This window comes from Orbicella faveolata, unplaced genomic scaffold (assembly GCF_042242905.1).
Source record: "Orbicella faveolata isolate gen_17 unplaced genomic scaffold, um_ofav_v1 contig_2, whole genome shotgun sequence".
NCBI lineage: Eukaryota > Metazoa > Cnidaria > Anthozoa > Scleractinia > Merulinidae > Orbicella > Orbicella faveolata.
In genome coordinates, this window is record NW_028301547.1 from 14,155,549 (window position 1) to 14,171,992 (window position 16,444).

Here is a 16,444-nt window from a genome sequence, read left to right on the forward strand (position 1 = left end):
ACGGCAAACTCTACATCAACTGTTTGATCCGACATGAGCTGTTGGGCCGACAAACTTGCCTGACTTGCTTCGCTTCATGAAAAATGAACTCAACACAAAATAGATCACACCAATTGTGAACTCCCACAAAGATAATTTTATTCGTGGCCAATGATAAAAGTACAAAACTCAATTACATCACATTATGAATTTCAGTCAACGAATGAAAAATTATATGCACACGAGATAGCTAGTGCTCCATGTTCCAGTTATTTTTAGCGATTTCATCGTCTAACTGTTTGTTCCATTCTGGATGTGCTGCAGCATACTCATCAACCTTGTGTACAGAAAAACAAAGCGTTTAGATTGGCTACAAACCTCTTGTCCGGGCCTCTTGCTCCCTCATTTATACATGAGAGAAAAGGAAGACTATTGCATTAGTCAATCTCAGCAATGCCACAACCCCACCCCCTCCCTCAAGGATAACCTCCTGTTCAAGCGGTTCAAATGCCCAGTAGTACATTACAAAGTCAAGACAAAATTATTTATTCTTCCCCCAAAGTAATCAAGGGCAAACCAATTTATTTTGTGCTACTTTTCAAACGACTCCTTGACAAACTCGATCACGAGAAGTTAGTTGGAAAATGCTATGAAACAAAGGGCCCTTTCCACCGATCGAAAAATCATCAGATTGTGACTCAGTCAATTTAAAATAGTTGCTGATACATTACAATATAATTCAGAGAGGAAACTACATCAGCCTTAGATGGTTTCCATGCGGGTCCTCTATCCTGGTTGAATTGGAATTTAGAGATGTTGGTTTTTGTGGAGGGAGGTAAACCTTTGGAGCAACGCGAGAACCAACAACAAACTCGACCCACATATGGTACGGAGCCGGAATCCAACCCGGCCACATTGGTGGGAGGCGAGCGCTCTCACCACTGCGCCATCCCTGCTCCCCAATGATATGAAATTTAATGACATAAAATAACTAAGAAGTAATGTAGTAAATAGCACAATCGGTGTAATTTTGATTCTTTTGTGACATACATTTCCAGTGCCAAGATTGAAGAACACCGTTCCAATGTTTCGAGAGATATTCTGTTTTAGTACATGCAGCAGGTTTTAATCTATTTAATTAAAAGTATGCTTACTGTCATTTCTTCGAAGGGTTTCAGTGACCTGATTTCCTGCAACTAAAGAGAAACAGATTTATTATCAGCAAATCATCGCACATTGTAGAAGAGTCACTGTCTTAGATGGTTAGTATGTCACGCCACACAACCTCTGCTTCCTCAATCTCTCTTGCTCGTTTGATTCTATCTTGATTTTTTTTTATGGCGGTTTTCTCATATTTTTTTTTTCCGCTGGAACTCTTTCAAAACAGACTGTGTATCATTTCCGTCTTGTGTGCTTGTTTTTACGCCACCAAAATGCACAAAAGTTGAACCCAACAGTTTGAGTCCCTTGATGCACATGACCTCAACAGCTTCAAGTTCCTCATCTTCAACTTTGCCTTTGGGATCTCCGCCAGTTTTGGTACCCGTGTTCTCTTCTGTTACATCAGGACATGCTCAAAATCAGCTGTCCATGTGCTTTACTTGCAGTGTATTGCTCACTCATTTGGTGTTCCCTCCCTCCCTCCCACTCAGGTAAGAATATCTTCCACACACTGTTTCTTCACGGTGCTGTGTTGACAGGTGCCTGGGGTGGGCTGTGTCTGGGCTGTCATGGTGACTTCCTTGCTGCAGAGGAGATCTCTGCTCTCCCCTTCTGGTACCTTTAACTAAAATTAAAGAATCTACCCTCCAGTATTTCAATTGGCTCAGAGTTCAATTACAAAACCTTCTCTAGCTAGACAAGTCTAAATTTTTACTAGTTTGTGACTAATTAGCTACTGTATTTTCTAATATTCACAGCTGAACAGTTGTCACCACACAACAATATACAACATGTACATGTTGTTTATGGAAAATCTTTTACATTACACACCTCAGCTTCATACTTTGCAATCTGTTCATTTGCTAACTTGACCACTTTTATTGAATGCTCTTCCTGTGAAGGTGAATTGTAAAAATATATGACATTATAGTTGAATTTACAGTGGTGAATGCACACTCCATTTATCATTTCAGTTAATGTTTTGAGCTCTTTTTAAGCAAAAACTATTCTTGTTTGTAGTTTGGGCAAGTGCTGACTGAGATGACAAGGCCAAATGATAAAAAAAAATTACTAGAAAATAAGTGCCCCAAAATTTCAACCAAGTCCTCTGGCTTATTATTCCTGAGGAAAATATGTGAGGTAATGTTGTCTGGTGATGTCCCTACCTGAAGACCAGGTAGTGATTTTGATTGCTTTTTTATAATTTTATTTGCATTATTGCATAACCATTATTGCTTGTGTTTATGTTTATTTCAAGGTGGACTCTAAAAGTTTTAAATTCACTGGATAGAATGCTTGTATAGAGTTCAAATTCTGACAAATTCTGTTGTAAAAAGGAAAATGAATACCTCAAATCTACAGTTTCTACATCATTTTCAATTTTCCTAAGAATGCAGTTCTAATCAAACTGGAAAGCCTGTTGGTAACAGGTTAGCAGTGTATGTGGCCTACAAAGGCAGTGACTTTCCTAATAAAAACTACTTGTATTGTCGACAAGTTCAATGCTTTGTGTCCAGGAAGATAATCTTTTAACTTGTTGTTGTATTGATGGTTAGGCAGTAAATTCCTGAGTAGAAAATTATCCTTTTCTTGCTTCCTTTGTATCGAATAAATGACTTCATTGAAAACAAAAAGAAAGTGATAAAGAGTGTACTTTGATCAAGTTGTGAATTAATTTGACTGCTAGTACAAATCAAATCAGAACCATTCAGGATATTCCATGCAATCCCTTCATTTCTCAAGCATTTTATGTCAATTAACAAGTAACAACAACTCTGTATTAAAGGACAGAATCTTGTTTCACACTATGGAGGAATTAAAGTAAATGGCATCAGCAGATGACATTAACAGCTTGTTGGCTCAGAGGTCTCTTGATAGAATAGGTACCCAGAGAGGACAGCTGAAATTCAGCCCCAAGAGTCCTGTCGCCAATAAAGCATTTTCTTGAACTTCCAGAATTGAATTAGTACACTGGCTAGCAGCACCCTAAAGTCAGTCTCACCAGGCCCCACCCACCCCCCACTCTCCCCCCAAAAAAACTAGCATGACTAACATTTAAAATCAAATTAATACTCCAATAATTTTATCTCCTACAGAACTCCAGCCTGCAATTTGAATTTCCAAAAAAATTCAAATCTCGCAATTCAAATTCTTCCATTATGAGAGCTGTTGCACTTCCTTAACATATGTTTACTTGCAAAACTCACCAGTTCCTTCTCTTTCTCGTTTATCTTTGGTGTTTCAACATCTTTTGGGTAAGGTACAGTTACTGCTTCATACTGCAAATTAAACAAAAACTATTGATGTCAAATAAGACATAGCTTATTCAACAGAACCAGTTTATAAATGTGATTTACTGTTTTCAAATATGTGCTTATACAATGTCACCTTTACTCAGTAACACTCAGCAGATCAATGCATGGACCTATAATGTGAATGAGCACGTTGCTTTCTACATATGACAATAGCAAATTTGGTCTGGTATACTCTGTCTGGGGTAAAGAGGTTACGCCAAAGTCACCAATGCTAGTAACCAGTGCTTATTCCTACTGCTCCTGAATACATACAAGTACGATGCCACTGGTTAAAGTGCCCATACCATAATTTTTTTAATTTTCTCACATGAACGTCTACATCAAAAATGGAAGTTCTTTTGACTTTGTTTATGATTTTTTAAAAATGCTCAAATTAGCTGACTGTCATTTTGGTACACCACTTGCACTAGTCTTCTCTCAGTTCTCTCAGTTGCAAAGGACTGGTGATATGGGTTAAGGAATATGTGACTCGCCCATGTCATAAAGTGAGCCCTTGCTTTCCTGATCAGCAGAAAAAGTGCACCAAATAAATGCAGGATCCATAAAATCATAAAAACATTCACGTTTAGTTCAAATAGATAAATGTTTTGGGAGAACTTCCTTTTTCAATGCAGACTTTCAAATGAGAAAATAATAAAAACTTACGGTATGGGTACTCTTTTGTTAGATGCAGTGTACACTATATACTTATAACAAAATCTATTTATACTCCTGGGAGGAGAGGGGCATAGTACTTTGCTCAAGAATACAACATACTAAACCCAGCCCCAAGGGTAGATCCAGGATTTTTCTTAGGAGGGGTGCACCACAAAGGAATGGTGTAATTGACTGGTGAGGTAAACAAATTTTAAAAGCAAATACGACCTAATACAAAGAAGGCTTCATCTCAGGGGGGATGCACACCCCCTGCACCTTCTCCCTAGATCTACTCCTGCAGCCAGTACTCAAACCCAGATCACTCAATGTTGAATTCCACTCACTAAGCAGTAAGCCATGGTACTTTCCACTTTGATAGTTACCTTATTTCAAGTAGAAGATAGTATGCTTATCACTGGCTCTGATAACATGCTCTCTGTATCAAGGTAAAAACAATAGATAAATTGATGTTTCAACTTACAGCTTTCCTGAAAGCTTCAACCATTCCTGGTTTGGATATATTCTTGGCATAAAAGTCCCAGTTAATAGGTTCAGGTTTGGCTGAAATTGAATCCAAGCTAGGGAGAAAAAAGAAAGAAGAAGTTACATAATACAGCAGGGCTTTAAAGTATAAGTTGCATGCACAAGCTTCAGTGCTGTAGAAAATATTCAATTGTCACAGCCAGGCTTACAACTGTAGGGTGTGATTACAGCATGGTTCAAAGGCATTGCAGCACCCACATGCTTAAAATGTAGGTAGTATACAAGTAGAGTGCATGTAAGGTTGTGTAAAATTCACTGTTCTTGCAGTTACACGAATTTGCATGTAATTTCACACATATGCATGTATTTAATTGGAGGAAGAAATCCTTTGTTATTCATACATGCATTTGCATGTATTTTGCTAAACAAAAAGCCACTACTAACTTGTATTTGAAACGGGCAACTTTCAGTGTTCACAACGAAAAGAAGTAAAATAAAAATAAGCCAATAAGCACTGCATAAATTAGCCAACTTGCTCGAGTATCAATGAACAATAAATATCAAGCAAACATTCTTTCTTAATCTGTAGCAGCCCCCACTTCTGCTAAATTTAATTCTTTACTAGGGACTCTGAGCTTCAGTTATGTTGAAACTTGTGCGATGCTCATCACAACATAATGAGAGAGAATAAAGAGAGAGAAGAGAGAGTAAAGGGTGAGGCCTTTAAGGGAAGTCCCCCTTATAGCCCTAATTGTCAAGGTAGTCCCTCTCCTAAGCCCAGTTCTCCCATGGATAGCATTACAGTTCACCATACAATCACGACGTGAGAACATGGAGATTGAAAATGCAATAAAGTTGCTTTGGCTGTGCATGTGAGCAAAATCTTCCAAGGCTGCGACTGTGTTCTAAGAAAATTTTCAGGGAGCCCTACAGGCTCTCAACCATTGCAGCTAGGCTACCCAGCCCAACAGGTTGCTCACCCAAAACAATTAATTCATTGCTAATTCATCTACTGCAAGACCCACGTGGACATTACATTCCATGCTACAAATGCTTTTTGTTTTTCCTATTTTCTTTCATGGACTTTTCTTTATCTGACAGTCCAGGATTTCATACGATATCCCAGGATCTTGACCCATCTCTTAATAATTTTCTTTAGCAACCTATGCGACTCCCATTAACAAAAATTAATGAAAATAAGTGATAATTACTGAATGTTTTGATTACTGTCAAGGTGATTGTGGAAAGTAAGTCTTGTTTATGAAGTCCACAAAAATATTTACTTGCATTAAGAAAGGAAAATTACATTTTTGTGTTTAAATACTTTCCCACAGGTGGAGTCTGATTGCACATTAAGACTTGTTTTTAGATGTCTTACAAATAACATCTTGTGCACCAAACAATCCCATTTATTCTTACATTTCTTTAGGATGAAAAACTGCTTAATAAGAACCTCAGGGACATGAGATGATGAACACTGTTTGTGGCCCTTGACAAATTTAGCCACCTTCATAAACAGGACTTGCAGGATATTTTCAAAATCACCTTGACAATGGTGTCACAATGACACCGAAACATACTAGGTTCTTATTGCTTATTTTCACTTGTTTACGTACTTCTAAATCTTTACTGATAGGAAAAGGTCATCTAGTTTGATGAAGAGTTCAACTTATTGCACCTGTTTATTTGTGGAGAGTTTAAACTTCTCAGAAAGTCAGTGAAAGCATTGATAGGACCTTTAAATAAAAAAATGTGTTTCTATTCATGTAACTGGCAGATAGAACAATCACAGTTTTATATTGAGTGCATGCGAGTTAACAGAACTCTATGGTGGCCCACAACCGTCACCGCAAAATAAAATTTGTCACGGCAAATTAAAATTCATTATGGCAATTGAAATAAAATTCAAAACAAATCCAAATTACTTCCGGGAAACTACAAACACTCAGGGCAAAAACAAAAACAATAATTGTCTTACTGTATTTACCCGTGGATAGGCTGCACTTTTTTAACAGAAAAATGGGATCAAAATTAGGGTTGTGGCTTAAACACGGGTACAAGCAGTTTGACACTTCATTAATATGCACAAGATCTTAATGTGGTACACTAAATTGGTGTTTTAATGTTCGCTTTAAATTGTTCCTTAGTCACAACACATACAGCTAAACTTTAAGTCCATATCTACGAAGAATCTTGATTCTCTCTGCAGCAATGAGCGCATCAAGTTTTTTAACATGTCTTTTGTTTGACGATGTCCAACACAGCTTGCACGGAATAGCCATTCCTCCTCGTGGGCCTTTAGAGTGCTTCCTTTTCCCAGTTACTTTGCAGGAAATTTCACCGCGGTTCTCAATAAAATGGGCTGCAATTCTACTGAATTCCACTGGCAAATGTCCGACAATTTTCTTCTCATCGATGCTGAGTTCTTGATAAACAGCCACTGCAAACTTGTCGTCTTTGCTTGACGCTTCTCGATCAGTCAATAACAAATCGCCAATTTTGGGTTTCCAACTGCTTCCATAAACATGCTAACCTCTGATTTCACTATCCATTTCATAAGTGTGTGTAGCTCCACTCATTTCTCCTCTTTAATTTGCGAACTGTGGCTTCTAATTTAGGATGATCTTGATCTTTCACATTCGATTCATGTAATGCGACGTGACAGATGACGTGCACATGCTTGCCGAACTACATGTATGCAACCATAGTAACACAAAATTTCTCATCCAATCAAGTCCGATCGCATCAAACTTCAAAGGCCATGTTTACGTTGTGTGAAAGTAAAATGTGAAGTCATTTCTAGCAAATCATGAAACCAAAAGGTTCTTCCAGGATATCGTATACAGCACGCTTCAAACTTACCGCTGTTACTTATGCCATAGAGAAAGGAAATCAAGCAGCAGCACGCCAGTTCCAAGTTGACGAGAAGAACGTTAGAAGGTGGTGAACGCAACAAGAAACACTGAAAGGTCATCCTCGCGACCAGAGAGCGGCACGCTATTGCCCAGCAAAATTTCCTGAATTGGAGAAAGAACTGAAGGAATGGATTGACGAGAAGAGAAAGGCTGGTATTGGAATTTCCACCACAGTCATCCATCTAAAAGCAAAATCGATGGCAAAAGCCAGAAACATTGCTGAGAGTGAGTTTCAGTACATTGGTGTCATCGCTTCATGGATTGGCATGACTTGTCAATTCGCCGAAGAACGACAATTTCACAAAAACTGCCTGAGAACTTTGAGGAGAAACTTCAGAAATTTCAAGCCTTTATTATTGCTGAGTGAAAGAAGTACAAATACGAGCTCTCGCTGATTGGAAACGCAGATCAAACTCCTCTTACTTTTGACATGCCTGCAAATTCTACGGTGGACTTAAAAGGAAAAAAAACAGTGTCAATCATGACAACTGATCATGAAAACGATCGCTTCACAGTGATGCTAGCCTGCCTAGGAAATGGAACAAAACTCCCCCCCCCCCCCCCCATGTGTGTTTAAGCGAAAAACTCTACCAAAAGATTTAGTGCTGCCACAGGGCATACATGTTCGCGCTCAAGCCAAAGGGTGGATGGACGAATCAATTAGTGGTTAAAGAGTGGTTAAACACGGTCTGGTCCAAAGTTGGCGGACTTCTATGAAAAAGAAATCTCCTTGTCTGGGACTCCTTTAGAGCTTACTTGTGTGACAATGTTAAACAGGTTTTGAAAAATTCACGCACAGATGTGGCCGTAATACCGGGCGGGATGACAGGTCTTTTACAACTGTTAGATGTAGGCGTGAACAAGCCCTTCAAAGACAATTGAAGGCAATATTGGAACAAGTGGATGCTTAATGGAAACCACACATTCACACCAGCAGGCCGCATTCGTAAACCTGACCTCAGCCAGATTTGTCAGTGGATTTTAGACAGCTGGAATTCCATTTCCCCTGACACCATCAGACGTTCATTTCTCAAATGCTGCATCACAAACGCACTTGATGGTACAGAAGACGATATTCTTTGGCAAGAAATGGACGAGTCTGATCCCCTTGCTGATGATGACGGAGTGGAGTCAATTGTAGATGAAGGAGGTGAACTGTTCTATGCTGGTGAAAATGAAGTTTCAGTCTTGGATGATAACAAACAGGAATACCGTGACATTTTTGGTAAAAATGACGTTGATGAAAGTGATTTTATTGGATTCTAATTTTGATATACCACAGCATTACAATTCATTTCACTCGTGTTTGTACATAAGGCGCACAAACTTGCCTTTGATTTACTTTGTATATAAAATGTCAGCAAAAAAGTTTCGGTTTACTGTTTGAACATTTCCACATTTGTATATATGGTTAAAAATAAACTTGACTTGATACACATCAGCTGCTGTTGATTTAAGACTCCGCTTTGCCTCGACCTCAATAATTTTTTTCCATGAAAACCAATTGAAAGTTTGGCGTGCAGCCTATCTGCGGGTAAATACGGTAATTCAAAATTCATCACAGTAAGGGCAAAAACACTTACGGCAAAAACAAGCATTTTTACTCTTGCCATGACACATGCGCAATAGCACATGAGATTTACGTCATTCAAGATGGTGCCAAAATGGTAGTTGACCCATTCAAAGAATTTTGCAAAGCTTTCGCCGTGCTTACAAAGACACCCAGGAAGTCACAGGAACCTCCACAAATTAGGTAACATTCTCCTAAAGCCAAATGACAATCTGTACTAAGGCCATGCTTCAACTTTTTTTTTTTCGTGAACCTTTCACAATACGGCAGAGTGTTATTATTTTTAGCAGCCACTACATTTTAATGCACTTGTGATACCATGAAAAATCATTAATTTATTAACTACTTTCTAAATTTCAACATCACTTAGAAGTTTTTGTTCAAGATTACCAAAATAAGTCTAAAAATAAATGAAATTTACCAGTAGTTTAAAGTTAAGTGATCACCAAATCTTGATAAAATGAAATTGCTAACAAGTCATGGTTCAATATAGTTTACTCATGTTAATCTGCAGACTAAGCTGAATAAAAATTTGTATACACAAAAAAGTTCGTTTTATGTAGAGATTTGCATGCTGCATCATTGAGAAAAACTTCAAAAGTAAACAATCAATTTGTGTGTTATGTGGAAACATATCTTTCTGGAAGTAACGCTATCAATTTCAACCACAAATATAATGCTACATTAAGTCGCCTGCATAACCAGAGTGCTGAGCAGCACACAAGAAATCCAAGTGCCTGGTCTGGCGACCAGAATTTTTTTTGTGGTCCAAGGCCAAATCTTGGTCACCTGAGGCAACCAGGCACTGCTAGTCAAGAGCACAGGCTGCCTTGAACCACAGTGAATGTTGTCCAAATTACATGCAAAACGAGTACAAACATACAGCGATATAGAATATTAGTCAGTTATTTGTACAGGAGTAAACCCACTTGACAGATTGGTGTGCATCAGGCAAGACAGTCACACTTTCCATCCATAAAATTCATATCTCTGCAATGCCATGTAATATCCTCCAGTTAACAAATTGAAGTCAGTTTTTCATGTGTCTGTCCTGTTGTTGATCATGAATTTCGTCATAACATTGTCAAAGTAGCTGTGGATCCACAAGGCGATAGCCGAGTGGGTCTGCAGACTACTTTGACAATGTTATGACAAAATTCATTTTCAATAACAGGGCAGATGCATAAAAAAGTGACATCAATTTGTTTTATGCGATAACAAATTATTGTCAAGTTGTCCATTCTCGCTTGTTGCTGCATTACATAAATTATAAAATTCGTGCGTCTGTCCGCTTATTGACCAAAAAAGCAAAAACAAAAACAAAAACACAAAAAAGACAAAGAAACTCGGCCGATGAACGCGCGAGAATTTCTGCAGTCATCGTAAAAATATTTTTACTCGTTGTTTTTATTTGACTCATCCTATGCATGGCCTCGTCAAAATACGTCTTGTATTAGGACAAGCGCTCAAGAACTATTTAAGGATTACATAATGATAAAAAGTTGTAGGTTCTCTCTGTTACTCAACTTAAGTTCATTCTTGAGCTCATATTTCGCGCATAAACGGGTCATGCCGATATCTTGATCATGATCAACACAACTTACCTCGTTTTAATAGTCTCATATTTCGCTCTCATAGCACTCATATTCGGTCTTGCCTCATGAGGAACTTTTGTAGCAATCTTGATCCAATCTGGAACATACTGTCCAATCCTTCTAGCTGCCATTTTTCGACAAACCACTGATGATGGACCGGCTAACACGACAATCTAAGATGGCCGCTGTGTTAGGTGTACTGCAATGCACTCTGGGTTGGAGAGATAATCTAGCGGGGTGATAGTTAAATTTCCCTTACCAGGGTAGTCTAGTGGGGTCGTACTACAATCATTACTAATATATAAAGTAGTTTTATAACCCACCTTTTTATCATCAAATTAAGACTATCAGAAAAGTACTTTAGAAATTTTTACAGGAGTTTAAAAAAACCGAATTGATCTTCTAAATTTTTTCCTCCTGGTTCGGGATCTAAACTGTCTCCCCTGCCTCCCGATGCTGGTTTCAAATACGTCAAGAAACGGGGCGCCTGGTAGAAGTTGGTCTTCACGGTGAGTGATTTGGACCAGTGAACAAATCTACATGTATGTTTTCACGGGGAATTGTCGTGATTGTCCCGATCCGATCAGGTATCTATTGTGTATGAAATACGCATCTGTACCTCTTTGCTATGAGTGTGGATAATCTGAGGAAAGAAAGCACAATTCCTATAACAGAACGATCAAATGAACTAACATCTGGCATCGATGTCGCCACTGCAAGTGACATTGTGAGAACTCTACGTCAATGCGACTCGCAAATATTCTCTGGTTGGAAACACTTTCCAAGTATCTACGATGAAGAGGTAATCACTGCTATGGACAGAATAGCACAGAAAGCAACAGAAATGTTAAAAGACAGCAGTGGTGAGACAGCCATCGTCTTGAGTGGTTGCGGTACTTCTGGAAGGCTCGCGTTTATCTTGGCTCAGAAGTTTTCGCAGCTTGCCAAAACTCAGCAGTTGCCAGTGTGCTATGAATATCTTATCGCAGGGGGAGACATTGCTCTATTTACATCCCGGGGAGCATCTGAAGATGACTGGAAAAAAGGCCAACAAGATTTAATAGAGGTGTCCCGTAACAAGAAGAGTGTCTTGTTTATTGGAATAAGTTGCGGTCTGTCGGCGCCTTATGTAGCTGGCCAGTTGGACTACTGCATGAGGCACCCAGATATCTTCTTTCCTGTTCTTATGGGATTCAATCCGGTCAACCAAGCAAGGCAGATTATTCTAGAGGGATGGGATAAGTCGTTCCTTGATGTTGCCACTGCGCTAGGAGGTAAGAGAGATTTCCAAGGAAGGAAGGCAAAAGTGGTGGGGTAAAAAGGATGGAGTTTAATCCTCTGACGTTTTGGTGAAGTTACATTGCAGAGTTTTTTAAACCCAATGTTACATCCACATGCTTTCATAGATCTCTCAAATCTGCACTCCAGTGCTTTAAAGAACTTGTAGTGAAACCCTATTACAACCTAAACCGAAGGCATACTAAGCTTACATATAGAACACATTTTCTCTTTCTATACAGAATTTAACAAAATCATCCTCAATCCAGTTATTGGCCCAGAAGCCATTACTGGTTCATCACGTATGAAAGGAGGAAGTGCCACCAAAATTCTCTTGGAGTGCATATTATGCAAAGCTCATGCCACACAAGCCCAGCCTGCAGCATTGGTAGTTAGTAATCTACCTCAAGTGCTTATGATGTATGAGAGAATGTACAGGATAACATATCTCGGTTGTCACAGCATATCCAGAGCTATTGAACTCACTGCAGAGAGCTTAAAGAGCAATGGTCATGTGTACTACATTGGATGGGGGTCATTGGGAGTCATGGGCCTATTAGATGCCTCTGAGTGTGTCTCTACATTTAGTGCAAACTTCAATGATGTTAGAGGATTTCTACAAGGAGGTTACAATACACTTGACAACAAGGAAGGGGAACTCTTACTTGATGGATCAAGAAAGCTGTGTATTTCACTGGAAGATTTTCAAAGCAACGTCTTGCCTGAACTGACATTACATGACACTGTAGTCTTTATTTGCTCTGATAGTAAAGAAATTGAAGAAATCCGAGTAGTTATCAATCTGATGGATGAGAAAGGAGCACATGCAATTGGCATCATTTCTGAGAAGGAAGTTGCATTAAGCACTCTTTTCACTGAGTGTCTTGTTCCAGTCATTACTAGTAATTTATCTGGACAGAAAAACCTTTTTGAAGAATTTCATTCTATGTCAGTATTGTTTGCTGATTTTTTGAAAGAGTGTTTTGTGGAAATATCTGTAAAGTGGATTCTCAATGCAGTTTCAACAGGGGCTCATGTGTTAAAAGGCAAGGTTTTTAGAAATTTCATGATTGATGTCAAAGTTGGGAACAATAAGTTGTTTCATCGTGCAGTGTCTATAGTTTCAACCGTAGCTAAGATTGATAAGGTAGGAGCAAAACTTGCTGTTTTGCAAGCAATATACAGAGTGGATATCATAGATGATGTTCTCTGTCGACAGGTTTCTGAACATGTGGCTTACGGCACTGTAATGGATCAAGTGGTGCCTGTTGCAGTGCTAGTGGCCACAGGTAAGTTTGATGTCAGCTCTGCTGTGGAAATCTTAAAAACAAACACCATTTCTTATCTACTTAGAAATCTTGGTCTTGCGTATTGTACTGATCTAATAGGATCAAGAGTCACAGATATTCAATGAGATTTCAAGTTACTAGTAAATCACTATGAGCTCAAAAAGGGATTTAAGTCATTCAAATAATTCAAATGAAAAGAGACAATGGAAAACAACACCGCAAAGTCTATCCATAATTTTTTGAGGGGAAACTTCACTTATGAGACTCAGATGCAGTTGTTACGTTAGCTATATTCTAGTGAGAGACGATAACATTTCAACTCCATGATCGACATCAAATTTTTCTTGGAAATAGTGATACATGTATCTTCATGAATAAACTGTTGCCTGCATCATGCTATTCACCAATGTCTGATGACAAGGATTACACAACTACAACTGCTCTGAATATTGTACTTTACTTGATGAAGACCAAATGAACAAGAAAAGATTAAAATAAGTAAAGGATGAACTGGTAAAATATTAATTTAGTTATAGCACCGCAATAACAGTAAATAACAAAGGTACATTACACACTCAAGGTAAAACAAGGCATTGTTTTCACAAATTAGTCAAGTGGTTTTGATGTAGTGGATAAGCCATGCCAAGTACACTACAAACAGTGGACAATCCTGATCTCTCTACCCTCAAAGAAAAATGAAATTGGTTTGACAAACTGGGAGGTGAAGATATTGAGGACTGCGGTGAAACATACTAGGGGAAACGGTTTTTGGTTTGAGTTACTGGGAGTTTCAAGAAACTGAGGGTTTGAGAAATCTTATCTCACAGCTATAAATAGTACAGATGTGCTGCTCATTTCTCTGAAGCAAGCTTGACACAATTTGCAGAGGTGAGGTTGTTCAGTACATTATGCTGGCATAATTTCAAGCAGAATAGTGAGGCAAAAGAATTTGGCACAATAGAGCAAAGTTTCTTTTACTCCCCAAAAGTCAAAATAAAAATGATGTTGACAGAGAGGAAAAAATACTGAAATCATTGACCCTACTGATGCAGCCCTCATCTGCTACTTCTGAGACGTTCGCATTGTTGAAGATCTCATTTAAAGTTGACAGTTGAGTGTTATGTAACCATAGTGGTATAGTTCACCACTAAATTTACTTTCTTGTCAGTGGCCAAAACTGACAATGTGGTATAATCTCACACAGGCACTATCAGACTGTACAGTATCTCTCTCCTCCTTATAGGTATAGAAATTTCCCCTTGAGAAATCCCCCATGCAAGGTGAGTGCAGGTGCAAAGTTGAATGGATTGACATGTAGCCCATTTCCCCTCTTGTTCAGCGAGTTTTCCCCACCTGTCAAAACCTCCTTCTTGAGCCTAGCAAAACACCTTGGGGGCCAAGACCCGGGCAGGGGTTACTCCCAAATAATAAAAGGACAGGGGTGCTGTCATACCTTTTAGGGGTTAAAACACAGGCTTCCCAAGCTCAAAATATGTGGTGTATGTGACAGCTTGTGTATATAGAGAATTGTATGGTAAAATCACTGATCATAAAAAAAAAAAATTGTGTAAATAACTATCTCATTTGAAATAAGACAAATAAAGTTTTCCTTCCTCAAATGTGTCATGCACCTTTCTTTTGTGCCGATTTTAAAGCCATTCTGACGCCGTTTAGTGGAGTTATTGGAAACCGTTATCTCTCCACCTAAAAGAATGGAAAGCTTTCCATTCGATGTTGACAAAATCTGGATCGCACTGGATCAGATCATGGATTGGATCACAGACCAGATCACGGATTGGATAACGGATCGGATCACGGATCGGATCACAGAAAAAAAAAAAACAAGGTTTAAAAGAAAAAAAATCCAAAAAAAAATCAAATCCTTTATAAGATAATGGTGAATAAAAAATGAAAGTGGAAAACTAAAATATGTTAAATGAAAATAAGAATCCCGAATTTGATGCAAGTAACGAAATGTTAATTACAGAGTGACAAGAGGTCATTTAAAGAGCCACATTAATGCCTAATTTAGGACGAATTTAAAAAATTGTAATGAACAGACATGTAGTTATATTTGAACGTTAGTTGGCTTGAAGCTTACATGAACCTCCCATTCTCGTTTTTGAAATTGATGTTAGTATCAGTAGCTAATTCTTGGCTACATTTTCATGTCATGTGAGCATTACAGTTAATGAGACAACTTACGTACGAAAGCTCAAGGACATGTCTCACTTGCTTTAAAGGAGCTATGTCACGGTTTGCGCATCTTGAAAAAACTAGCCTAGTTTTTTCAAGTTCGTCATTTGCAGTCCTTGTTAATCTTTGCCATCTTTGCCATTCTCATTCCATTTTGATTTGTTCTTGCCTCTTAAGTGTTTTCCACCCTAGAACAAGAGCATTTCAAGATTTTATTCTATTTAAAGGCAACTCTTTGTGACCCTAAAAATGACTCTAAAAATCGTGACGTAACTCCTAAAATGTTGCTTATTCTCGGGTTGTGTTATCATTCAGACTATCAATGTTATTCCTAGAATTTTTTTTTAAAACAGCTATATTTCTTTGAAATACAAATGGTTTGTTTCATTTTATTCCAGTGCGAAACATCGTATTCCAAACTCACATCTTGTAAAAGTATAGGCTTGTCTCAAAAACAGAAATTGTATGAAATCATTAGGTGTTTAATTTGTTTAGTGTTTTTAGTTTTTGTGTTTCGATTATTACCATACTGACTCGTTTTAGGACAGTTTACCTTTGATATTGTAAAGGAATAAAGGAATATCACACCTAAATTAAATAAAACATTCTGCTCACAGTAGTCACTCTAGCGTAATTTGGTCAGCAAAATTTTGAATTTTGAATCTTGAATTTTGATTTTTTTCCTTGATCCAATCCATGATCTGATCCGTGATCCGATCCATGATCTGATCCGTGATCCAGTTCGGTCCACTCCGATCAGGTCCAATCCAGTCTGATCCGGTCTGATCCGGTCCGATCCTGGTTTTGTCAACGTTGCTTTCCATTCTTTTAGAAGGAGAAACAGTGGTTTTGAATAACTTCACTAAACGGCGTCAGAATGGCTTTAAAATCAGCACAAGAGACAAGTACACAACACATTTGAGGAAGAAAACTTTATTTCAAATGTGATAGTTATTTACACAATTTTTTGTTTTTTTACGATCGGTGGTTTTCCCATACAATTTTCTATATACACAAGCTGTTGCAT

The 16,444-nt window shown here is 38.2% G+C and overlaps 2 protein-coding genes across 3 annotated transcripts; one reads left to right on the forward strand and one right to left on the reverse strand.

The window, feature by feature from the left end:
• Nucleotides 1–113: 113 nt before the first annotated feature.
• LOC110047969 (ATP synthase peripheral stalk subunit d, mitochondrial-like) lies at nt 114–10,870 on the reverse strand. The gene is made up of 6 exons (XM_020753727.2): nt 10,664–10,870; nt 4,573–4,669; nt 3,348–3,419; nt 1,972–2,034; nt 1,134–1,175; nt 114–316 (listed from the first exon to the last, which is right to left on the reverse strand). The coding sequence occupies exons 1-6, from the start codon at nt 10,783–10,785 to the stop codon at nt 230–232; spliced, it is 483 nt and encodes a 160-aa protein (XP_020609386.1). The 5' UTR covers nt 10,786–10,870; the 3' UTR covers nt 114–229.
• Nucleotides 10,871–11,120: 250 nt separating this feature from the next.
• Nucleotides 11,121–15,066, forward strand: LOC110047958 (glucokinase regulatory protein-like). 2 transcript variants are annotated; one of them, XM_089289857.1, is made up of 2 exons: nt 11,121–11,928; nt 12,151–15,066. In XM_089289857.1, exons 1-2 carry the CDS (start codon nt 11,283–11,285, stop codon nt 13,344–13,346), a joined length of 1,842 nt encoding a protein of 613 aa, XP_089145983.1. In that variant the 5' UTR covers nt 11,121–11,282; the 3' UTR covers nt 13,347–15,066. The 2 variants fall into 2 exon arrangements, with proteins under 2 accessions (XP_089145983.1, XP_020609375.2); XM_020753716.2 differs by having other exon boundaries at nt 11,127–11,928; nt 12,175–15,066.
• Nucleotides 15,067–16,444: the final 1,378 nt, after the last annotated feature.

Bases quoted from the DNA above. Each gene is read 5' to 3' on its own strand.
- LOC110047969 (XM_020753727.2), bottom strand. From the start codon at position 10,785: ATGGCAGCTAGAAGGATTGGACAGTATGTTCCAGATTGGATCAAGATT. The intron at 4,670-10,663 runs GTAAGTTGTGTT...TTTTCTCCCTAG, and splicing joins TATGAGACTATTAAAACGAG to CTTGGATTCAATTTCAGCCA. The intron at 2,035-3,347 runs GTGAGTTTTGCA...TCACCTTCACAG, and splicing joins ACGAGAAAGAGAAGGAACTG to GAAGAGCATTCAATAAAAGT.
- LOC110047958 (XM_089289857.1), top strand. From the start codon at position 11,283: ATGAGTGTGGATAATCTGAGGAAAGAAAGCACAATTCCTATAACAGAA. The intron at 11,929-12,150 runs GTAAGAGAGATT...GCTTACATATAG, and splicing joins TGTTGCCACTGCGCTAGGAG to AACACATTTTCTCTTTCTAT.